The 27,183-nt window shown below is 34.6% G+C and overlaps 1 protein-coding gene across 1 annotated transcript in view; it reads left to right on the plus strand.

Moving 5' to 3' along the window:
- The window catches only part of CADM2 (cell adhesion molecule 2), a 253,313-nt gene that overhangs the window by 62,037 nt on the left and 164,093 nt on the right, over positions 1-27,183 (plus strand). Inside the window, exons 3-4 of the mRNA XM_044913865.1 lie at positions 16,364-16,516; positions 19,232-19,369. Coding sequence (XP_044769800.1) covers positions 16,364-16,516; positions 19,232-19,369 — 291 coding nt within the window. The remainder of the gene's footprint in view (positions 1-16,363; positions 16,517-19,231; positions 19,370-27,183) is intronic.

The following is a 27,183-nucleotide window of genomic DNA, read 5'->3' on the forward strand; positions in this document are numbered from 1 at the left end:
CTAGCACAATGCCCAGTGTCTAGCTTGTTTAATTGCAAATAGCCCTGTAGGTCTTAGATGGGATCTCAACTGTCCTAACTTCCTCTGGGATCTCAAATATTTCTAACCAATCAGAATTCAGTATCACTGCAGTTCTCATGGTGTGTTGCTACCAAAGCTCTCCCAGTTTCTCCCATCTTCTGCCTACATTTTACCTGGGAATTCCGAGCCTCCTCAAATACAGTGTACCACTGCCACCTCTAGATCCAATTTGGATGGCAAGATATCACTTTTCTTTTGCCTAATGGGTTATTATAACACACGATCTCTGGAACTCAGTGGGAAAGGATGGTTTGTTTAAAAAAGCAGCACTAACTTGGTGTTTGAAGGCTTTATTTATTATTACTATATTTTTTTCCAGTGGAGAAATCCCAGAAAGTATTTGCATTATAGGGTTGTTCTATGTGTTGAAAGATATATAAAGAAAATACAGTTTTATAGAAGATTACTTCTAAAACATGTAATTTGCCTATTTTCTCCTGTATTGGAAGGCTATTTTTTATACACTCTTCCCTTTCATATTTTCTTCATTATCTTGGTGAAAGCTCTCTAAGAGAGAGAGCCAGGATCTTTTGCACAGTGTAGGACAGTTGTTAAATTGCCTCAGTCTCCAAGGCCAAGGCAAGCTCAAAGCTCAACAGTCTAGATCTCAGAGCTTCATATGAAAGCTATAGGGTCAGTAAGTACAGGAACCTTTGAAGTAGTGTATATCATGCTATGGGTTTCCCTCCTGAGAATTAGCAAGAGTAGTGTGTGTTCACTGTTTCTCTCCAGGTTTCAGAAGGCAACTCCACAATATATCTCATTTCAACCCAGCTACAAAGTAGGAATTCAAGGTCACTACTGAGCCATTATATTTAATGCAATCAAACACAATGTATTCTTTTATTATAGATTTCACATGATGTGTCTAATTTGATGTATACTTTTTTCTCATCCTTTCAGTAACTTTTGGAATACTACTTGTATGGATTAGTGAAAAAAAGAGTCCTTTTCTATACTTACTCCTAAAAACCTTTTATAAAATTAGCTTTTATAAGTCACTCCTCATGTGTCCTTGGCTTCTCAACTTCAATGATTTCAGTTGTGCATTGGATTTTTGTCTGACTTCATTTCAAACTGCCCCTCTCATTTATTTATTTATACAATTATTTATATATACTACAAATATACACAGAAGTCTATGTACTTATATAAATTATATGAACTTATATATAATATAAATAAATATATCTATATTATATATAATACTGTATATATAGTATAATATAAATGTGAAATTTTTTACTAATTTTACACTTTATTTGTAGTGACATATTAAGATATGTTGCCTCTTCTTTTTTATAATCACTGAATTTATCTGCCTTCTGCTAAAATTAGTTATAAGCAAATTTTGAGTGCCCTACATTTTTACCTGTTGGTAGGCTTCTGAAAGTTAGCATATAATTTAATATGAATTAGCACTTCAAAAAAAAAAAAAACAGTTTAGACAACTAAGGTAAAGAAAAATCACATTATATAATATAAAGAAAGAAAATTCAAATAGTTTAGTAAATGCTTCAATTTAAACTGAGAAAGTCATATGTCATCCTTCAAGTCCTACAAATTCTACATGGTAAATTGTGATTTACTTTTATTGCTCTGAGATTCATTACATTCCATTGAATGTTCAATTTATGCAAGAAGTATTTTAGAAACAATATTCATGATCAATACTAATTTGCTGATTTTTCAGAGACAGTATTTATATTTTGGAAGATTTGCACTCATCTCCTCCTCCACAGAAGGGGAAAAATAGTAAGGCATGGAAAAATTGAGGAAGGAAGCAAGGTCAAGATTAAATTAGTAAACTTGCAGTCACAAAATGTATTAGCTATGAAAAAATAAATACCTGTCATAGAACTAATGAAATCTGTATTAGATTGATGTTTTTTTATGATTATGCCTGAATTTCAAAAATATAAAAATGATTTTCTTAAATGTATTAACAGATTCCTAGATTTTCAAACTTTGTGTAATGTAGAAGATATTTCACCTAATAATGAGGTTGTCCTCTAAATGAAGGCAAAACCATGAATATTTAATCCAAATTTCAGGCTTTAGGAGATGAGACTGGTATCACTAGAAATGAGCACAACATAGTATTGAGTCATTTTCTCTCTCTCTGTTACAAATACTAATTCAAGGCCTTCACAAGGTATGAGGCCCTATAAAGTTTCAAGATCACAAATACCAAAGGCTGGTTTCTCTATCTAATGAAGGCAGATGTTTTCATTCTCAATGTACCTTTGTATATGCATTTCCATAATAGAATGACACATAATCTCCTTGTCTCTTTGATATAAATGCTCCATGAGAGTTATACCACATGGCTACATATGGTGGTTTTATGGATGTAAAAAATGAATTTTGTATGTCTATGAGGAGACCAATATATTGTTGGAAAGAATGAGAATTTACAGAAATTGTTCAGTTCAAATAATATATCATGTTTTTGTTCTATGAATCCAGGCAAATAGTGAGCTGTATCAAATTGTGAACTGTATCAAATGCTGAAAGATATTTTCTTGAGGAAAATAAGAAATAATGTGACAAACACCTAGGGAAGTACTGTTTTGAAGTGCAAACAAAATACCCACAAACTTTTATTTGTGGGAGATGAGGTAGATGTGCCATGAAAGGGAGGTATATACAAAACAACTTCCAAAGGCCAAAGTTGCTACAAGACCTTGAAAAAGGCCAACAAATCCAGCTTGACAAGAAATGGCTTATGAAGGGGACTTACCAACAGAACATGTCTTGGGCAGCCGTAAGATGTAGATGTCCACAACCCCATCTCCCATAAGATCTGCTTTCATAGCCCTACAGGCTGGGAGTACAAACTGGCGGCCACCCAAGGGGGGAGTGTTTCCTAACAGGTGTTCTCCAGGGTAGATTAAGGATGTTATGCCCCCAGGGTATACTTAAGGGTGTGTTTAAACAAAAGGAAAGAATGTGTGTGTGATGGGATGTGCTTAAGATTTCAGGTCACAGGACAGTCATCATGATGGATTTGTCCAAAACGACCTTAGTCTGGCTCACACAACTGGGAAGAAAAGTTTTTTCTGTATAAGATCTTTGAAAGTGTGTATGAGAATGTTGTAATTATTAAATTTTGATTATCATCTACTAACAATCTTTCCTTATAGAACTACCCACATTAGACATTGAACGGTAAAATGTATTAAATGCAGTTGTGTGGTCATCTTAGGATGAGGATTCTAGTGAACATGGTCTTTATTCACTAAATGAGAACGTAGTTGCACAGATAACAGCATTTGAGCATTTTCTATATGTAATGAATCAGAATTCACATTTATAAATTATAATTGTAAATGTAATTATTAGTTAAATTTAATTAAACATTAATATAATTAATGAATTATATAAACTTTGAGGTGTAAAAAAATTCTGAAGACTGAAGTTGCTAAAATTGTATGTTTCTACTTTACTTGCAGGACATGTTTTATTGATATGTTGCTACTAGTAATGGTATATATATTTTTTTAAGATTATTTATTTATTTATTTATTTATTAGAGAGTGAGCAGGAGAGAAACAGCATGAGACTGGGGAGGGTCAGAGGGAGAAGCAGGCTTCCCGCTGAGCAGGGACCCCGATGCGGGACTCGATCCCAGGACTCCGGGACCATGACCTGAGCTGAAGGCAGTCGCTTAACCGACTGAGCCACCCAGGCGCCCTAGTAATGGTATATTTATTTTATTTTTTTTTCAAATGCAGAATATACCAAGTCTGCATACAGTTGAATTTTTTTTTTAAAGATTTTATTTATTTATTTGACAGAGAGAGACAAAGCGAGAGAAGGAACACAAGCAGGGGGAGTGGGAGAGGGGGAAGCAGGCTTCCCGCTGAGCAGGGAGCCCGATGTGGGACTCGATCCCAGGACCCTGGAATCATGACCTGAGCCGAAGGCAGACGCTTAACGACTGAGCCACCCAGGCGCCCCTGCAGTTGAATCTTTTGGCATTTTAGGTCTAAATTTTATACACTAAGCTTCTGTTATGTTCTTATGTCCTCTGACAAATGGTATATTCTTTTCTCCTTAACCTATTTTTTGAAGAGAGAAATACATTGTTAATAAGAATGAAATGCCTCTATTTTTTATCTAGGCAAGAGGATATTGGGGAAAGAGAATCATCTTATTCAAGAATATTTTATATATTGCAACTTTATATATACATACATAAACACACACACACACACACATATACAAACACACGCTGCTATCCCTAAGTACTTGCTTTTGCATGCTCATTCATTTGATGAGAATACTGAAGCCTAGGAGAAAGAGAAACCATTTTGAATGTATTCATACTAATTGTCTAATGATGAAAATTTGAAACACATTTAGTTATCTGAGTAGTTCTTGTTGAATTGTTAACTTATAAGTGACATTATTTTCAGCATAAAATTCAGTAAAATTTGAGCTACATACTGAGCACAAAGTGTAATTCATATCAGATGATTTTAAAATATGGATGAATAATACCATTAATAAAATTAAGGTATAACTCATTATTTGAAAACACCTTAAAAATCTACCAAATTTTTTTAATAGATGAAAGCATACATAGAGTATAGTATACCATTGAGTTAGTGATTCCTGATCACTGAAATCAGGAATTAATTATGATTGAATACATTTAGGAATTGAATTTATGATTGAAAGTAATAAGTGTTACTCCTAAGAAATTTTCAAAACTCACTTGGGCATAGTCTCCTGCAATGTGGGACAGACATTTAAACATACCTGACAAGAGACCAGTTAGCCATTACTTGAACAACTTCTTTGACAGAACTCAATATCTCATGAGCTTGGTGAATACAGTGGTGAAGAGCTCAATAGATAAAAAAGCAGTCTCCATATTAAACCCAGATCAACCTCTCACTAGCTTCTAACATTCAATGAGTTTTGATAAATATGATCCCCCATTCGTGTGCCAATAACCCCTTCCTCTATCCTGCATGTTCTCTTTTCCAGTGAAAACATCCCCAGATTTAAATATACATATATATTTATATATATCTATAAATTTATATATGTATATATAATGATTTACAGAGTTGGAACTACTTTTATTCTTTCTCAAAATGTACTATACAGATTGTCAGAGAGATGAAATTAGTGTATACTGATAATACATGGGTGTGTGTGTGTGTGTGTGTGTGTGTGTGTGTGTGTGGTAGCAACGTTTTCTTTCTCAAATAGTTACCTATTTATTTGGAATTCCCAAATGAGAGTTGACATTTTAGAGGATTTATCATTGTCTAAAGAAAATGTAGAATGGTTTCATAATTGAATTAGAGTTACATTAGTTTAAGAAGATATATAGAATTTTATTTCAAATTAATATCAGAATTAAGATGAAATGAATATTGCATATTCTATTTGGCCTATATGTACACATATATGTGTGTAATTAATACACATCTATAATTAATATAAACCATCCTGAATATTTTTTTTTATTCTAGAAACTTAATTTAATAGAAAATTAACAATCATTCACTTCCCATTTTCTAAAACTAGAGTCATGCTCATAGCTTAGAGGATGGCATAGTCAATAGAAAGTAACTATAGTGTTACTTTCATAGATATTTCTTCTTTTCTGAATCTAAAGCAGTGTTGAGACTATTCATAAAGAATATTCATAATTACTTTTCATAATTTAGTACTTTAATGGAATTTTTTATCAAAATACACCAAAGTTATGACGATTTTAGAGAAAGCATGTGATCTACTGTTTTCCAACATTCCTGGATATCTACATTAATTTTTATATAGAAACACCAGTTCATATAGATACAGTGGTACAAAAAATCCTACAGTAGCAAGGCAGAAACTAACCGCCCACTAATCTCTCTCCTTCCTGTGCATACAGCTAGACTACATTTGCCAGCCTCCCTTGAAGTATGGCTGTGGGCCTGAACAGGAAATGGGAACTGAGGTAGCATATGTACTTCTAGGCCTCTGCCATTAAAATTTCTTACATAGGCCTCCCCAGGCTCACTTCCTCTCAGAAGATTTTCACAGTCAAAAGTTGAAGATGGTAGCTTATGTCCCTAATACTTCTATAGTGTACATTGCCCTCCACCAATGACCTTCAGCAATCCTTTACTGTTATGCGTTAAAGAAACTTCCTATTACTTTAAGCAACCCTACATCCAAAAGCAAATCCATATTGTAAAATCAGTGGGTATAATGATATCTAGATGGTTAGCTAGAGATATGAAAGGACATTTAAGTATACTTGCTTTGACTTTACAGAGTTCTTTTTGCCATATCACATTGTCAAAGTAGGAGTAAGATAACTATCTTTAAGGGCACCTGGGTGGCTCAGTTGGTTAAGCGACTGCCTTCGGCTCAGGTCATGATCCTGGAGTCCCTGGATCGAGTCCCGCATCGGACCCCCTGCTCCACGGAGAGCCTGCTTCTCCCTCTCCCACTCCCCCCTCTCATGTGCTCTCTCTCATTCTCTATCTCTCAAATAAATAAATAAAATCTTAAAAAAAAAAAATAACTATCTTTAAGAGAAGGAGTAAATTTTCAGTGCCCGAATCCATAGATTTAGAAGGTTTACAGGCACAGGCCACTATAAAGTATAGGATGGTATCTCTACTGTCTTAGATTCTTAAAATTCAGTTACATAATTCAAATTATATTGAAACATAGAAAGAGATTTTGAATGGAGTTTTGTTTTGTTTGGTGAAAATATTTATTATATTTTATTTATTTTGATCTCTATTGATGATATTTCAGTATTATACAAGTAAGAAAAAAATTAATTTAATTATTTAGAACCTAAAAATCAAAAGCAGCAAACTCCTTTTTTTTATGGGGGGGGAGGGGCAAAAGGAAAGGGAGAGAGAGAATCTCAGGCAGGCTACAGGCCCACCAGAGGCGGGCCTCGATGTCACAACCTTGAGATCATGACCTGAGCCAAAATCAAGAGTCAGGCACTTAACCAACTGAGCCACCCAGGCACCCCAAAAACAGCAAACTTCTTTTTAGTTAAATTTTACAAAATGAAAATTTATCAGGTTCAAGGAATCTATTAGAACATAAAATTTTCAAAGCCATTATCATGTTAAAATGGTGTTGTTGTTGTTGTTGTTGTTGTTGTTTTGAGCATACTGTCCTTACTTATCTTACTCTATGACATGATTTACCAGGTGCCCCTTCATTTTATTCATTTGTACTTCCACTTGTTTATTCATCCACTTTTCTAATAGAGAGAATGGGAATTATAGTTAGAGCACTATGTGATTTACTAAGGGCAGTAGGAAACAGTCTCATCCATGGCTGGATGTTCCAAGAGATGACCACATAGTAAGTTAAATGGTACATATCAGCATATAAATGCTGGACCATGCTATGTTCACTCTTCATCTCATTGGCTCAACAAATGCTTATTGAGCTTCATGCATATTCCTGTCCTGGAAGACTAAAGGAAGACATGAATATAGTTGGAGGTGGACAGCATAGAGGAATCTATCAAGAAAGTAATATGTTAATTAATTTGAGTGATAAGTATGATCTTGAGACATGCAGAGGAAATAATATAACTTCAGGTAAAGAGGCATGGATTACTTGCCATGTTTGAACACCTGCTCATGTGCTTTTAAATTATTAGGCATTTTGAGGAAGAATAGGGAAATAGAATAGAAAGGTAAACATTTCAGATATTTAGGGACTTATGTTACAAGATCAACAGTTTAAATGTTATGTTATAGAAGAGATAACAGGGAAGGGCCAAAGGCATATTATATAAGTGGTTATAGTCAGGGCTTTAGGAGTTTAATAGAGTGGAAGCATGGAGTTTCCATCAGGACAGATCATGAGGAGGACACTCTAAGGAAGAGGGGCAAGCATAGCAAAGACAAGAAGATTAGAAAGTAGAAATATCATGGAATCTATATTTATTCCTCAAACATATTAATAAATTTTCCATAATCAAGTGTATTCATTATTAGTATATTTGAAGGATCATAATATTTTGTTTTTTCAATTGTTTCATAATAATAGACAACAGATATAGGACTGATAGTAGTGAATTTTTGTTTTTATACATTTGAAGTAAGAAAATCTGGGGTTTAAAAATTGAAATTCTACCACTGGGAAAAAAACTTCCTTCGAATAGTGTCACAGTTTCCAGATTTATTGCTTGGGTTCTGTTCGCATTTTCTATTCTAAAACTCCATTTATTATGGTTTCAGTAAAAATTCAGTCCAAGATGAAACTTGGTATACCAAATATCAGTTCTGGAGCAATGGTTGTTTTTATCGATTTTCCAGAAGATTGATTTAGATTGTTTTGTGTTGTATGACTGTCAAGTACAAAACAGAAAAGGATTCACTAACTTGATAGTTTATTCTGTCAGTGTTAACTCCTTTATTTCAACCCATAGTGTGATTACAAATAAACACATACTGATCATAAACAGTCTTTGATTATACTATTAACAAGTAAAATATTTGGGGTATTAATAGAATAACACTTTTATAAAAAGAATGAGTGGCTAAATTTCCTTTTTTATCTCTTTTACAATATCTAGAGGCATATTGTGACATTGTACGTGTCAACATACCAATCATAAGGTCTGACAAGAGTTAAGCCTTGGAACTGTGGCCTATTGGAAGGTTATTAGAGCTTAATTTGACTTATTTTTTCTTTCTGATTTAGTAGAATTTTCTAATTAGTAGAAAAATCATTCTGGTATACCAAATATAAAGCTTTAATTTCTTGTTCTAATTCTTACCCTTGGGGATAATAGAGATTTGAGCTGAAAAAACAGGGGCTAGCAGCTTGCATGAGTCAGTTTGCCTAGTGAACAGTTCTAGAGAGATCAGTAGGGGTGAAACTGAATAGGCAGTTAGCTGGGGTCTACATGGAATATGTGCAGAGAGCAGGCCTGTTGCAGAAGCTGGGAAGTAGAGCAGAGTGCTGGTCTGGGCAACCTTAACACAACAAAGCCAGAATCAAGGGAAGGAGTCTATTATTAGGCAGCAGGAAACAAAATAAACTTGATATTGAATGAAAGACCGTGGGAAGCATTCTTAGGTACAACTTTCCCATAGGCAGAACTTAGCTTTATTGTACTGACACCTCTAAACTCTCTATCGGGACCAAGTGGGGACACAGCTGGGTGGTAGGGCTTGAACTGAAAACAAAGAGAATGAAGGCTGACACATCTATAGTTCTTGAAATCCAATCACATCAGTGATGTTAAACTTCACAAAATGCAAGTTACTGGTTGAATAATAAATGTATTTTTAAAACTTCTAAATGTTTGCACTGATTGTTTTGGCTAATGTCTATGGTGTAGGATGGCATGCTTCTGGAAACTTACGCTCAACATTGAGAATTTAAGTAGCCAAGAGGACACTTGAAATTACTTCTATCACCCTGATGTAGGTTTTTTTCCTTAGTACTTGTCTACAAAACATAGTGAATTATAATGATAAAATCATTCCGTATACAATATCCATTTAATATAAAAAAATTTCTGAAATGATGTTAACATGTACAATTATAGAATATTATATGCAAAAGGTTGATGGTCCACATATTAAACTTAATGCAGTAAGTTATTAGTGGGCATCTATATGTACCCTGATATGTGTAAAGCCTCATGGGAAATATAGAGAGAAATAACATATTCTTTATTTGAGGAAGTTTTAGGTAAATGAGACCCAGGGGAAAAAAATGCAAAAACAATGAGATTGTTTTTTGTTGTTGTTTTGTTTTGTTGTTTTTTGCTGTATTTTAATAATCTCTTCAAAGTGATTACATAACGAAATATGTTTTTATCATTATTTAAGCACCATAAAGTGTGACATGAATTACTATTTACTGGAAACCAACCTAAAGATATTTGAAAATGTTTCTGGAAAGAAGTTTATGATCATCTATAAATAAATAACACTTAAGGAAGGAAAACTATTAATACAAATATGCACAAATTGTTATCAGGTTCTTAAACGAATAATGTCAGATAAATCAAGTAATACTAATTTTATGAAGTTAATTCAGTTTAAAACTAATTAATATACAACTTATTAACTTTGCCAGTAACTTTAGTTAGAAATTAGTATAAAATGGGACTAAAATCATCCAAGTAATTGCCTTGGAAATTTTTATTTTATCCAACATGGATCCCAGATATTCATTTGTGTGATTGATGAACCATTTAGAACCAATGGTATATTGGGAAAATAATTTTTATCCAGCATCAAGTACTATTTAATAGATTCTTACTCATTGGTCAGTGCTTCTTTTTTGCAGCTAAGATTAAATCCTCCAGAGCTCAGCTTTTTGAGTCATTAAATCACCTCACCAGTGGGCGGCAGGCACCTAATAGCTGATGAGGCGTGACCTCAGAGTAGCCCACTTTCCCATTAGCTCATTTTTAATCTCTGAGATGTGTGAGCAATTACCTTTCATTCTCTTATTACACATACTCATTTCTTCTGTTCAATTATTCCTAGGGTAATGTTTAATTTTTTTTTAATGAGATGTTTGAGTTTTTATTTTTATTTTTTTTTTGAAGTTATTTAGATAACGGTGGACATCCTGTGGTTGCAAAGGAAAGTTTTTTTTTTTTTTTTTTTTTTTTTAAAGATTGAATTCACTTCAGCTAACAATATCACAATTCTTTATTTAGGTTCACTATATGTTTGGGACTTACTATGTGGAAAAGTTAAATAATATGGATTTTCTCTGATTAGCTACTGCTTTTTGTGTTCACTTGAAAACCGTAAGGTAACATGACAATAGCTTCAGAGATCGCTCATTCAGTATTTCAAATCATTTTCCGATGAACTGTCACTTTGTTAAAAATTTTCGTAGCATGATGTTTCTAGCTCTTTTATGCTCAACAGTGTCTAAACGGGACACTTTTTTTCTTCTTTTTTTGGCTTCTCTCCCATGGGGGAGCCTGTGGAGATATATTCAAGAGGACTTCCTAGTTCAGTTCTTTTTCACTCTGCTCTTATCATATACAGACAGAGTTTCGTTTCAATAGCCATTCACTGAATACCTCCTGTGCAGATAGTGATGGTGCAGGGCGCGGAGATGAGGAAGACAAGGATCCTGCTCACAGGGAACCCACTGAGTTATAGTATATCGCTCTTTGGACTTGTGAAGGTTTTCCTTTATTCTTTCAGACTGAAAATGTTATAAAATGAACTGCAGATGACATCATAAGTATTTACAAGCTTGAAAAGATAAATGCTATAGATGTACGATTCATCTAAAATATTCAGTCCATTGAGAATCTCCTTAGGCAGCTTTTTGTTTCTTTGTTTTGGCAAATGAATTATCGAGGAAATTCACACAATAAATAGTCCCTTTGCTAATTGTGCCAGTTTCCTGGTTCTTGGGATTATGTTTTCAGGTTTTGAATATATATTTATGTATTTTAATTCTCTAAACCATATTCCTTATACTTTCACTCAATTATTATTATCTCCACCTAACACTGAGCAGACCAAAGCACACATTTAAGTGATTTCCTTAGGTTCATATGGTTAATCAGTGACTGAGTTTACATTAAAATGCAGGTATTCCGGAGGCACCTGGGTGGTGCATTTGGTTCTTAGTTTTGGCTTAGGTGATTCTTAGTTTTGGATTAGATCATGATTTCTGGGCTGTGGTATGGAGCCCCAGGTGGGGCTCAGCACTCAGCAGGGAGTCTGCTTGAGATTCTCTCTCTTCCTCTCCCTCTGCACCGCCCCCCGCAACCCCCACACTCTCTCCCCTACCTCCCTCTCCCTCTCTCTCAAATAAATAAATAAATAAATAAATAAATAAATAAATAAATAAATCTTCAAAAAAATTGCAGGTATTCTGCTTTTCAGAGCCTAGTTTTTAGTCAGGCTGGTAGTAATCATATAACAACTCAAAATATTATATGATTTGGTAAGCTAAATTAATTGAGACATTTCAGACACTAAAATATTTAGGTTTTCATCAGGATTCTAAACTCAAAATATTTTAACATATCATTGTAGATTTATTTTAAGGGACTTTACATACTACATGAAATCATTTAGTTCTCATGATAATTGGAAGATGAAAATAAATCAGGAATTATTATCCACAGGAAATCTGACTTTATACAATTGCCTAAAATGTTTTCATTCCCAAGTCATTGCCTGTAGCTTTACTCCATGCAAATGGTCTAAATATGAAAGTTTTGTATTTGTATATATTGAGAGATTCAGTTGATTTTAGTGATATTATATAGTTTCCACAAAATAGTCTGACCAAAAGAGAGTTAAATTCCTTTTGCTAAGATTCACTGAAAGTTGTAAGCTCTGTTTCTCTGTCAGTGGGAACTGTGTTAGAAGAAATGAAATTGAACACAGGGGGTAAGTAACAAGCTTTACCCATATAGTATCATGGCAGAAACCTTGGGTTTTCCCTTTTGGTGACCTCTCTTTTGAAGAAACAAGAAATACATGATAAATGTTTTTCTTAAATAAATCACAGCTTTGAAAAGTGGTTGATATAGCCTGAAGTTCTATTGGGGAAATAACTAATCTGTGTCCCACTGTTTTTGTCTAGCAACTGAACAAGACATACATATATTAGTGCATGTAGGAGATAGAGTATGAAATAGACATTTCAAAAAAATATCTATTGTATCTTAATGGAGTAACAAATACAATCATTATCAGACTTGCCTTACATTTTATGTCCAATAAAATTAGTTTTAAAAATATTTGTAAGTATATGTCTCTTTATAGAATTAGAGTTAATAAAGAATGGTAGCAGAGGGACTATAGTCATTCATTAAGGTGTGTGTTATTTGAGTATCTGGGAGGATGATTTCTTTTAAATATAATTTCCCCAATATTACATATTGTATTATTGCCTGCTCCTTTCACAAAGCATATAGGGAAGGTACAGTAATTAAAGAATATTTGATACTTGGGATCCCCCTCTGGCTCTGTGGCAAGTGTGTATAATGAATTCTAAGCTTTGATATCATGACCACTTCCCCTATTTCTTCAAATGTACATATAGTTTTTTTAATTGAGTTTTGTTTTGTTTTGATTTTTAGAGTGGCAGAGGGGCAGAGGGAGAGGGAGAGAGAATCTCAAGCAGACTCCCTGCTGAGCGCAGAGCCCAATGCAGGGTTCGATCTCAAAACCCTGAGATCATGACCTGAGCAGAAATCAAGAGTCAGACACTTAACCAACTGAACCACCCAGGCACCCCTTAATTGAGGTTTTATTGTAGTTTCACACTCAGTTGTGAGAAATAATATGGAGAGATCTCATGGACCCTGGACCCAAATAACATCTTGCAAAGATATCTTGACTAGGAAACTGACAGTGATGTAGTTCACCAATTTTATTTGGGTTTTACCAGTTTTACATGTACTCATCTGTGTGTGTGTGCATGTGTGTGTGTGTTTAGTTCTATTTGATTTTATTTCATGTGTAGTTTTATGTATCCATCACCACAGACAAAATACAAAACAGTTTCATCACTGCAAGGATCTCTCGTGCTGTCCTTTCATAACCACATCCATGTCTCTCCCACTCCTTCCTACCCCTTATTAACACTAATCTCTTTTCCATCTTTATAATTTTATTATTTCAAGACACTATATAAATGGATTTTATCTGTATTTATAGAGTTTTTGAGTGTATTACTTTGTATATTTTCTTAGTAGTTGCCCTGGGTATTGAAATATACATATGTGACTTTACCACAGTAGCAATGATTTACCACTTTGAGTAGAGTATGGAAAACTTACTTACCTTTGGTCCCTTTGTCCTGCCCACTTTGTACTTGTCTTGAGTATCCTTCTATATTTGTTCAACATTGCATCAGTGATGTTGTAATTTTTGTTTTAACCATCATATAATGAAGACAACAAAGGAGAAGGATACTCTATATTGGATTTACCCAAGTTTTTGTTCTTGTTGTTCCTTCTTCTTTCCTGATGCTCCAAGATTCCTTTTTTTTCTATTTAAAGAACCTAACTTTTCAATACAGATCTGCTAGAGAAACATGTTCTTAGTTTTCCTTCTTCTAAGAATACTTTTATTCCCTCTTGATTCTTGAAGTTTAGTTTCCCTGGATAAGAATTCACTGTTGATAGTTCCTTTCTTTCAGCACCTGAATAATGTGCCACTCCCTCTGGCCTCCATAATTGCAAACAAGAATTCTATTGTCATTTAAATTGATAGTCTCTTATAGCTTATATGCCTTTCTGTCTGGCTGCTTTCAAGATTTTTTTCTTTGTCTTTCAGTTTAATTTTGATGTATTTGATATGGACTTTTTTGGGTTTATCATATTTGAGATTGATTTGTCTTAGTGATTCTGCACATCTATTTCTTTAGGCAAATTTGAAGTATTGGGCCATTATTTCTTCAAATACTCTTTCAGTCCCAGTCTCTTTCACCTATTTGGGACTTGTGTGGTACCAATATTAGATATTTGGTTATTGTCCCACAGGTCTGAGGCTCTTTTTTTTTTTTTTTCCAATCTATTTTCTCTCTCTTATTCAAATTGAGTGAATTATATTGCTTTAAGTTTATTGGTTCCATCCTCTATTTCATCCCTACTGAATTATCAAGTCAATCTAGTGAGCTTTTATTTTGGTTATTGTATTTTTGACTTCTGTAATTTTCATCCTATTATTTTTTTTATAACTTTTTTACTGAGATTTTCTATTTTTTTGTTTCAAGGTAATATGATGACTTCTTTAAATTATTTCTTAGATAATTACATTTGTTTCAATTCAGTGTTGGTGCTTATTGATTATTTTTGCTCATTCAAGTTATGATTTTACTGGCATTTGGTGTGACCAGTTTTTATCACATCCTGCACATTTTCGCTCTTATGTTAGGAGACTCTGGAGAATCTTCTATTCTAGGAAGCAGTCATCCTGTTTAGGTTTAGCATAAAGGTCCTGTCTTACATTTTCAGGTCATGGTTCAACTAACAATTTACTTTTCAAAGCCAAAGGATGCTATTTAGTCAGCTTGAGGTGTCTAGTTCTACTGGGGTTTGAACTGGTCTCCACTGGTGCCACTTAAGGAGGCAGAGGCGCTTCCCCAGGCCAGGCTCCCTGATGATTCTAGCAGGGGTAAGTGGTTCTCTAGCTCATGGGAGATCGCTTTAAGGGTGGGGTACTTGTCAGAGATGGATCACCCCTTTGCCCCTGCTGCCCAAGTGATCACTGTCTCTAGGCCTTGAAGGGGAGTCTCCAGCCCAGTGGAGAAAGAGATTGCTTTCCATGGCCACTTGTAGTCAGTGATGCTCCCACTTGATTCCCCTTGCAGGTAGCCTAGTCTCTCCCAGAGATACTGGCAGGACTCCCATTTGATATGTGATGAAAAATGAGTCTACCTAGGCCACCTGCTGTTGCTAGGTTGTGGTTGGGAGATGTCAGGCCTCAACTGACTTTTATTATTGGCTGGGGAACCACCGTGTTGCTCCTCAGGTCCCGGTGTCCCTAAACCAGTCCTCTTTCCTCTTTCAGAGTACTCCATTCTTTGCCTTTTGCTTAACTCTGAGCTTTATAGAATTACTTAGTAGGAAATACAATGATAATTAAACTTTTTAATATTTTTCCAAAAATGAATCAAGAGGCGCATGCCAAGAGATCTTCTGTGAAAAAAAGAAAAGCCCTGTGATAGAAAAGGTGGTATGAACGAAAGGATATACTAAAAGTATTTAACAGATGTTACAATAGAGGTTCCAATCAATCAGAGCAAATTTAAACATTCAGTACCTTACCGGTGTTTTTCAGCTGAAAGTCAGCTCCAGTTTACAGGAAGTTCAACAGGTTTCTCTACTGTAGAGAATATGCTTTTAATATGCTAATGTTCATTGTTGGTCTCTTGGAAGGAATACAGCAATCATAGTTTTCCCAAATTTATCTGTGCATAAAAGTGAAACCTTCTGTTTATCGTGTTTTTTGGTACTAGCATTCCATGAAATTCTGTGGAGGAAACTCATTTGTATCACCACCAACATCTACCTCATCTGAAGTATTGTACTAGATGCAATCATCTAATTAAAAAGTTGTTTCTGAGGACATTAAGGAACACCTAATTCTACTTTGACTTTTTTTTTAATTTGATAAAATATTTCCATATATTTAAACCTTCCTTTAAACTGTATCAGGAAATAAGATTTAGATGTATGGCCAAAGACCATGTTTCTTGTGGTGTGCTAAAAATATTTAACAGGACTTTTTCTAATGTTGTTATTTGCATTTTCAATATTTTCTCTTTCCAGCTTTAAGGGACAACAGGATTGAGCTGGTTCGAGCTTCCTGGCATGAATTGAGTATCAGCGTCAGTGATGTGTCTCTCTCCGATGAAGGGCAGTACACCTGTTCCTTATTTACAATGCCTGTCAAAACTTCCAAGGCCTATCTCACTGTTCTGGGTAAGTGCAAGGGACTAACACTATGAGAGCACAAGCTAAAGCAACATGATGCAATAACACATATATGTTTTGGGGATCATATTAATAGATAGAGTTTAATCCCTTCTCTGCTACATTATAACAAAAGGCATTTAAAAAACCATTTTGTCACTTTCCCCATTTTAGAAATAGACCAAGGAAAGTGTAAGGATTTGTAGGACTTCTTGAGGGCATGCAGCCATTTTCTTAGCCAGCGACAGACACCAGGTTTCTTGATTTTCAACCAAATTCCTTTGTGTCAAATCATCTATATATTGTATATACGGTGATCCTTTTATAAAGTAGTAGAATAATGAGCAGAGTGAATACAATGTGTCTATGGGGTGGGCCTCCATTTTATTATTGAAGTAATATGATGCGGGCCTTCTCTAATATCTTACAGCTTCCAAATATGACTTTGTGTGTGTGTATTAGTGCATTTAAATGACCCTGACATTTCTGTATCTTCTTTTAGTTTTGTAGATTTTCTAGATTCTTAAATGAAGTACTCTCCATGAAACTTGTAGCTTCATTGTAGTTTTATTATCTAAATACTGGGCCTTTTCCCCAAAGGTTAGAGTGATACAAAATTTATTACATTCTTAGAGATTCCAAGGAAATCAAGTTGCAGCTAAGAGCTCTCTGTGATTCTGCAGATGTCAGTTGCCCAATCAGCTAAAATTGCTGCAGTCCATTGAAACACACCTGCGTACTGAACAAGTTAGAGGAATTTAAAAGATTGATTTTTTTTTTTTTGCCCCTAGCTTGCCTTCCTTTTTTGATAGATAAAGGCATAACATTGCATATAAAAGAACTAATGCATGCTGTTCTGTTCAGTAGGAATATTAAAGTTAATCCAGCTAGTGAATTGGTTTTGTACATACCATATGAAATATGTTTCTTTGCAAGTCCCATTGGGACTATTTTATAAAAATCTTCACAAGTTTGCCACTACAGACAAAATATATCCACTAAAATGGAGTATTTCCAGATAACAACTGCCTAAGGTTAATGTATTGTTCTGTAGAGAGCCACCTCGAGACCCCAAGAACAGAAAACTGGCTGATTTCAGTTTATTAAATAGTAGTGTGGCATAGACTTAAAAAAAAAAAACACAATATGAATGTGAAAGGAAAAAAAAAATATTCAACTAATCGGAGCATGTTGACCTGTCATTTATCATTGTTGTTTTGTTGTTGTTTTTTGTATTTCTCTTATTGATGCTTTCCAACATTCTTACATATTTTTTTCTTTTCAAATTGAATTAAATACTACAATAATCTTCAGTATGCCTTTATTATTGAATAATTTTTAGAAGAAATTTTAATAAACCTCTACTGTGACAAGAGAATATTATTGCCCAAGAAATATGTAATGTTCTATTATTTAAATCACCATGTACTATCTGTGCATATTAGTTATCTGCTTAGTTATTAGATGATTTGGACTAGAAAAGGTACTGCTGGTTAGCATTAAACATAATATGCATCATGCTCCCCAAAACTACTATTGCATTTCTAATACAAATGATATCAAGATATACTTTAGAAGAATCTGAGAAGTAAGTATGGTTGCAATTATTGATGAATCCCTTATTCTAAAATGCATTTCTTAAACATAGTACATAGAGGATAATAGCATCTTTTTAAGCCTTAAGAATTATGAAATCAGGAATGCAAAGTGCTATTTTATTTAAATCACAATTTGCTAAAGAATAAAGAAATGTGCTTTGTGGATTTTTTTCCCCATTGCAAACAGTCTACCTTCTTAAATCCTTATACTGATAAATCTTAAGATATTTTGAATGGCTGTTTCTAAAATTTACAAAGAGTATTTTTGCAGGTAAAGCTTTAAAAGCTACTCTGAACTAAATTCATTTTAAATGCCTCTGGATAATACACAGACACACATATGTATATATACAGTAATTCCCCACCCCACCCCCATCCACGATTTCACCTTCCACAGTTGTTACCCATGACCAGCTGTGGTCTGGAAGCAGATGATCCTCCTTCTGACTTATTGTCAGGCCAATAGTAGCCTAATGTTACACCGCAATCCTTACGTCATTCACCTCACTTCCTCTTATCACCCAGGCATTTTATCTTCTCACATCCTCACAAGAAGAGGGGTGAGTACAGTACAATATTTTGAGAGACCACATTCACATAACTTCTATTATAGCATATTGTTATAATTGTTCCATTTTATTATTAGTCATCATTGTTGATTTTTTACTATGCCTAATTTATAAATTAAACTTTATTTCATGTATATATGTATAGGAGAAAAATATAGTATATATATATATATATATAGGGTTCTGTACTATCAACAATTTCAGACATCCACTGGGAGTCTTGCACTGTATCTCCCACATATAAGGGGGACTACTGAATAGACATGTGTATATGTGTCTGTATATATGTGTATATATATATATACACATATATTATATATATGTGTGTATATATTATATACACACGATTTTTATATCTATATACATTATATATTATATTATATACATTACATACATTATATAGATATTTTAAGCAGTTTATTTTATTATATAACACTTTACTGCTTTTGATTGAAGATATTGTCAATTAACAGCCCATTTTAGCTTTGTGAATGTAATAGTCATAAGAATGAATCAGCCCTGAAGATTGATGTTCATGCCATTTACTTAAATTTCAGGTGTTCCTGAGAAGCCTCAAATTAGCGGATTTTCATCACCAGTTATGGAGGGAGACTTGATGCAGCTGACGTGTAAAACATCTGGTAGTAAGCCTGCAGCTGATATAAGATGGTTCAAAAATGACAAAGAGATTAAAGGTAAAGAATGGGGAAAGGTCCCCAAGTCAAAATTGTTGTGCTGAAACTAGAAGGAAGTGTTCAATGCAGGGCATTTTACATTTTCTTTTTTAAACCACAGTCACTTTCTGATTAAGTGTAATTTAAACCAGATTTACACATTTCTTAAATTCGGTAATTCTACAAGGTATATTAACATAATCTCTGCATGCCCCATTTTTCTCATGTCTAAGAAATCTAAAAATAATATATACTTCATGGAAAAGTTGGAAAAATAAATGAGTTAATGTATAAAAAACACAGATTCATGCTTGGCGAGAGTGAGCACTAAGTACACGTTATATATTATTATTTCCAAACTCTTTTATAGTATTTAGATTACAGACAGAGAAATTCTATGAATTATGTCTTCAATTTGTTGGTTTATGGAATTATAAAGTTCTAAGAACAAAATTGGCTAAACATCAATAAATTGATTCCTAGTATTTCTCACAGAGGGCAAAAAATAAATTCTTCTCGGTAAAAATGCACAGTAGTTTAAATATTAAGTATAGCTCTGCTCTTACTTCATGCACTTACATTTAAACACCTAAACGCACACACACATCCTTTAGATGGGAAATAACTTTATAGGGGAGATGCCTAGGGAGGTTAGTAGTGATTTCTGTTTGTTTCTTTTTCTTTTTTATTTATTTTTTAATTTTTTTAACCTCACATACAGATATCTTGGACCTGATGTCAGATGCACATTAAAATCCAACAATTGTTTATGATTGTTAAAAATGTTTCCTATGTGCATAGTAGTGATGTATTATTCTCAAGGTAACCTGATAGGAGATAGGTTTATGCAAACCATTCTAATTATCTTAACTTGTAATTCAAATATCTTATGTTAGATTAATAATAGTTCTTATCAATGGGCATATAGGTCCAACAGAAATGATAATACAATATAGGATTATAAGATATAAATAATATAATACAGGATTAAATCTATTACTGAGAAATTATAGGTTTATGATCCATTCAATTATTCTCTCTTCTATTTTAATTACTCTTTCTGTATATTTTTCCCCAAACAAGGACTTATCTGTAATTTATCCCTAATCATTACTTTTGTTACAAATCTTCTATTAAATACATTTTATTAAACAAAATTTGGAAAAATACAAGCCCCCAAGACACAAGTTAGACATGTTGCTATGCTAAGTTAAACTTTTAGGTTAGTATTTAACCTGATCATATACACTGCCAGGGCTCAGTAATACGCATTCTAATTCTGCCTTTAGGATGTGTTTGTTTGGGCATGTCTGGACTTGGTTAGATCTTTGCTAAATGGACTCTCTACACGGCTTCCAGAGTCTGCCATATTATGATAAGCATCTGATCCAGTTACTTTTTCTATTTAAGTACTTCTGATCAAAAGCACTAACCTGTAGAATAGATTTTAAATCTGACTTCCTTGGCCTATGAGAAAGCTCCAGTTAGTGAATTCTTACACACCACATTTGTCTTTCTGTGTGAATGGTATGGTTTATGCTCAAATGTTCTTAAGTACTCTCCTTCAATTGTTTTATTATCCACATTAATTCTGACGTATCTTGTTGCTCTCAATTTCTTAGCATTTTGTGTTTCGAGGGTTTGTCTCATCTTCCCAGGGAAGTCAGAGACTAGCATACTAGGTACTTCATTAATATTGATTGATTGTTTTTAACGTTGTATCCTGATGGGAAATCATAATGTACTCATATTTTAGAATATACCTTATTTTTTGACAAATTTGGCTTCTGCTCTGAATGCCAAACAGATTCAATTCTATCCTAGGTAAGGCGAAGACTTTTGTTTATATGTAAAAACATAAAAAGCTTGATCCTATAAACACCATACTTGAAAATCATCTAAGTCAAGACTAGAAAAAAAAAATCAAGATGAACCATATACAGAATCAGCATATGGTTCTGTGCGCCACTCAAAAGTAGTGAGGCCTTTTTTATCTCTGCGTTCTCTGATGTGTGGCCATTGAAAGAGTACTCATTATCCCTAAACGTGCATTCATTTACATAGCTTTTTTTTTATATAACTCTTCTTTTGCATGTTGATATAGTTTGTCTTCACAATTATATGGTGAACTTCCTGAGTGCATTCAACTATTTTTATAGGGGTATATGCAAATATGCTGTGTGCAGTACTCTGCACCGAATACACATTCATAACTCTTACTGTCCTCTAGAAATGCTAAGGGAAAGTTCACTCTAAAATCCCTCAGCAAACACTCCTCACAAAAAGGAATGTTCCATCCTTATATTGCACTCTTTTCAAAGATCAAAATTTGACTTCCTATTACCATTTAACAATTTTTACTATAATATCACTTGACACTTTTTAAAAAGATAGTCCCTAGTGTAAAGCAATGAGAAAAGATAAGCTAATCAAATCAAATTAATGTCAATTGAATAAGAAATTGTTAAAATGCTTCCCAATTACTCAGAGTTCTATCATGCATGAGTGAAGATCCAGATGAAGAAAACAAGAACCTTGACCTGGAGATGTTTAAGATGTCGTTGGGGTGATAAACAAGTTATGGAGAATATTTTCCTCTAAAGAGGAATGTATAACTGATGTAAATCCCAGTTTTTACAGTCAAGGGAAAAGAGTATTTTTCTTATATTTTAACTAAGCATTGGCCAGTTCAGCACACTGACACTGTGTGTTAAGTTTCAGACTCTGTATAATGGATGTATGGACCTTCAGTGAGACTTCTGACTTCAGGATGAGTTCATTTTTCTGTTTGTTCTCTTTTTCCTCCATCACTACCTAACATATGAATTTAATTTCCAAGTTTCTGGGTAAAAGTTGTTTGAAAGTCCTAGAGATCGCATTTTCTTGGCCAGGACATTTCCATATTAGATTCTGGATCACTGGTTCCCAAACTTGAGCAGACATCATCACCTACGGTGCCTGTTAAATCTCGGATTATAGGGCCCTGACCCCAGAGTTTCTGATGGAGTAGGTCTCAGTTGGAGCCTGAGAACATACATTTTCAGCACTGTGTCACATGTGTGAGTGATGCTGATGCTCCTGTTTGGTGACCCCACTGGTACAGAGAACATAAAGTTGAGAAGCATCAACAACTTCTATAAAAGTCTTGCCTCTGTCTCTGAACTTTACAATACTCACCAGTATATGAGAAAACTAATGTTTGCCTCAAAGTACTGTTGCAAGGATTTTGTTTGAGCCAATATTTATAAAGTGTCTTCACAGTATGAGGAATCACTAAAAACACCTTAGATGTTATTATTATTATTACTATTATTATTATCATTACTATCTTCAGCAAACCCATGATTAATGAGTTGTAACAATTCCTGAGTTAGTCCTAGAAATATAAACAAGTAAAACAACATTCCTTCCAGGTATTCACATATCGGGGCTGGACATATAAGATTTAACAAGTATCATAATAGATAACATGATCTGGCTATCGATTTTGTACAAGAAAAGAAGCAGAGAGCAGCCCTACTTTGTGGGAGAGGTAAAGACTTAACAATTCACTGATGAATGTAGGCATTCAGTAAGTAGCTGTTAAATAAATACGTGGATCTTAAACAATGAATCAAATCCATCATATGGGTTATGGGTACAAGTAGGTAGTAGAGCATTCAAAGGAAAGAAACCATGTATTTGTGCAGAGTAAAAGCATGTTTGAGGTAACCATGGAACTCTCTGTGTGATATAGATGTGAGAGGTAAACAGGAAGGCCAGGGCCAATTAAGTCTTGGAAGATCTTTTATTTCATATTAAGGGGTTTTTAATTTATTCTGTAAGCAATGGTTGAGACTTTTTCTTTCTATAAGCTTTAAAGAGTAGAACGAAACATAATTTTCATCTACCCTTCCCCTCCTCCTCCCCCGCCATGAGTCTAACACAGAAATCCCTTTGGTGCCTTTGGATAGCTCTGTATTCAAAACCATAGGTGGTTTCACTGCAGCTTTTAATTTTCTGTGTAGCAAGGAAGTCTGAATATTTGCTATTTAGTGTGGGAAAAAGATGAACATTGCCTTTTTAATTTTACCATCTCCCTGAGAACTTATGTTTTATAAACTTTATAAACGTTTATAAACTTTATTTTTTTGTTTCACGTGTAAGATTATTTATTTGTGGTTTGAGCAGTTACTCTCATAATATCTTAAGATTTCTTTTCCAGCTAACTAGCTTTTATAATTAAGGTGTTAGGCAGAATTCCATGACAACCCTCAGTGACCCACATCCTTCTATAGTGTATGTGAGATCACTTCCTTGATCATGTTGCCTTATATGGCAAAAAGGATTTTGCAGATATAATTATATGTCCCTTTTGAGTTCATCAAAGGAAGATTGTCAAGGGCAAACCTGATATAATGAGGTGAGAGCTTTGTAAAAGAATGAAGTGTCAGAGAGACATTCTTCTCCTGGCCTGGAAGAAAGTAAACAGCAATCTGGTGAACTGTCTATGGGGGCCGGGTGGCGAAGAGCTGTGGGTGACCTCTAGTTCCTGAAAGCAGTTCCTGAGTGACAGCTAGTGAACAAATGGGCACCTCAGACATACAGCCTCAAAGGAAATAAATTTACCAACAACCAGTAACCTTGAAGAAGACCCTAAAACTCAGATGGGAAGCATAGCTCCAGCCAATACCTTGAATTTAGCCTGATGACACTGACAAGAGGACCAGGCTAAGCCTTCTCTGGACTCCTAATCCATATAAATTGGGACATAATAGATGTGTGTTGTGTTGCTTTAGGCCATTAAGCTTATGATAATTTGTTTTGTTTTGTTTTTTTAAATCTTCTTTTTTTATGATTATTTATTTATTTATTTGACAGAGAGAGAGAGTGAGAGCAGGAACACAAGCAGGGGGAGTGGGAGAGGGAGAAGCAGGCTTCCCGCAGAGCAGGGAGCCTGATGCGGGGCTCGATCCCAGGACCCTGGGACCATGGCCTGAGCCGAAGGCAGACGCTTAATGACTGAGCCACCCAGGCACCCCAAAATTTAGTTCTTTAGGGTGATTACATTAAATGTAAATAGTGTTAGCATCTCAACTAAAGAAAAATTCTATTTATGGATTTTAATTTAAGGATCAATTATATGTGATGGGGGAAGGGCAATATAATGGTGAACATATCCAAAATCTGATGCCTTTTTTTTTCTTAAAGATTTTATTTATTTATCTGACAGAGAGAGAGAGAGGGCACAAGCAGGGGGAACAGCAGAGGGAGAGGGGGAAGCAGGCTATCCGATGAGCAGGGAGCCCGATGGGGGCTGCATCCCAACCCTGAGATCATGACCTGAGCCAAAGGCAGACGCTTAACAACTGAGCCACCCAGGCGCCCCAAGCTTATGATAATTTGTTTTGTAACAATAACAGAAAACTGAGATCTAGAGAAGCAGAGTAATTTCTCATGGTCATACATCTGGCAAAGACTGCACTTGAGTATTCTAAGACCCAGCACTTGAGTTTAGGGAGAGAGCTGAGGGCTGGGAGAGTATTTAAGCGATGTTTCAGGCATGACCTAATAAGGCACTGACCTAATGGATAAAATGGAATTTTTAGTTGGAATAGAATGGAATTTTTTTTTTAAAAAAGGATGGATTTGAAAGAGAAGACAAGGGCACCTGGGTGGCTCAGTCGTTGGGCATCTGCCTTCAGCTCGGGTCATGATCCCGGAGTCCTGGGATCGAGTCCCACATCGGGCTCCCTGCTCAGCAGGAGGCCTGCTTCTCCCTCTCCCACTCCCCCTGCTTCTGTTCCTGCTCTCGCTGTCTCTCTCTCTCTGTCAAATAAATAAATAAAATCTTAAAAAAAAAAAAAAAGAAAGAGAAGACAAACTTCAGATGAACTTGGTGAATGATTCTGAGAGATTAAATAAAAACAAAGGTCAAAGATAATATAACTTCAGTGTTTGAGTGACTCGAGTAATGAACATATGGAAATAAGAGAGGCATTAGGAAAAATTAGTTCAGAAATAAATGATTATGGTTATTCAATATTTATTAAAATATTGAAGTTGAAGTAACTATGTAGAATTTAAAAGTGAAGCTTACTAGGTTTTTGGAGTTAGGGGACTTATGCCTAGGAAAGGGATTTTGACCATACAAGGTTTATCATCTCACAATGAGGGACATTTTAGTTTTAGCCTTTTAAAATAGTCATAGCTTTTCATGTGTGCAGTACTTCTCCCTACCCTCAGAATTATGCCATGAAGGATGCGCATATCCAGCAAAGCCTGACTTTGTGGTGAGTCATTGAAGCTTGTCGGTACCTAATAGTATTGCCTATATTCTACCAGTGTTATTTACTTATTATACACTGTGTGTTTCAAATGTTTGGCCATCAGGCTTAAGTTGACTTGAGCTGTGTTTCCCCATGTGAACAGGGTTTTTGACATATACTATAATGTCAATCAAAAATAATGCAACAGCTCATTTTCAAGTTGGCTAAATGTAGTGTAATTTTACTGTAAAACTACTTAGTAAATAATTTTTCAGCATCTGGAAGCACGAGAGTGAATTTCTGAATGCTGTGTTTCTCAAAAAATAACCTTCAGACTGCCTGGATTAGAATCACCTGAGGTGCTAGTTAAAAAAATGCCTATTCCTGGTCTCAATGCAGACTTTTTAAATTAGAATTCCTGGATGTTAGACCTAGAAATCCTATTTATTAAGTACCTCTGGTGATCCTCAGCTCTCTATTTGTTGAGAATGCACAGGATTAGAGACCACTAAGCCAAGTATTAGTAGATACTCAAGGAAACAAAGGAAAGGGGTTCCAATCTACTAAATTTAGAAAATAATTCTTTTTTTTTTAAGATTTTATTTATATATTTGACCGAGAGAGAGAGAGAGAGTGAGAAAGAGAGAGCACAAGCAGGGGGAGAGGCAGAAGGAGAGGGAGAAACAGACTCCCTGCCGAGCAGGAAGCCCAATACGGGGCTCAATCCCAGGACCCCAGGACCATGACCTGAACCAAAGGCAGACGCTTGACTGACTGAGCCACCCAGGTGCCCCTAGAAATTAATTCTTAATATTCCATGTACATTATGAGTCTGTTCTTACAAGGAAATTCTGTAAAACTGAGTCAAAATATACTTTAACATTTTCACATTTCTGAAAATCAGTGCAAAAATTCCTTTAGCCAACATCTTAGCAATATTCTTTGACCACATAATTGTTTTTGTTTCATGTTTTTTTCGTTGTTGTTGTTTTGTATTAAGGTCTATGAAATCTACTTTGAAAAATGGTAGATTATATATTTAATTTACATATTCTGTTTGGTGTTGCAAAAGTAGATACAGGCTAATGCTTCATTTGACTTCAGTTTTACAAAACTGTAATTTGAGAGAAATATTAACATGTAATACAGGGATTGCGAAATCTCTAAAGCTAAACATAAAATAAAATAAAAAGGAAAGACTTGTGTCCGCGGAGTTTAAAGTCCCTTTGTCATGTATGATAAGGATTAAACAAAAGTATTAATATTTAAACTTGCATGCCATAAATCCATGATTTTTCATGTTGCTTATACTTACCACTTTGGAAATGTCCTTGCCATTTAAATCTGGTTCATGCTGGACACATATTAGAGGAGAAAAGAAAATAGCAGTAACAATACCTGTATGTCGTGTGTGTGTGAGACAACATGGACAATCTGGAAGTTTCTGAATGCTGTGAAGTATATTCCCTCAAGATGCTGCAGTCCACACTATGAGATACGTAAGACATCTTATGGAAAAAGATAAAGCATATGTTTCATGTGAATGTGAATGTTTGAAGAAAGCAAATAATCCCCAAAAAACATTAA

The sequence above is a fragment of the Neomonachus schauinslandi genome, chromosome 1 (genome assembly GCF_002201575.2).
Source record: "Neomonachus schauinslandi chromosome 1, ASM220157v2, whole genome shotgun sequence".
Classification (NCBI taxonomy): Eukaryota; Metazoa; Chordata; class Mammalia; order Carnivora; family Phocidae; genus Neomonachus; species Neomonachus schauinslandi.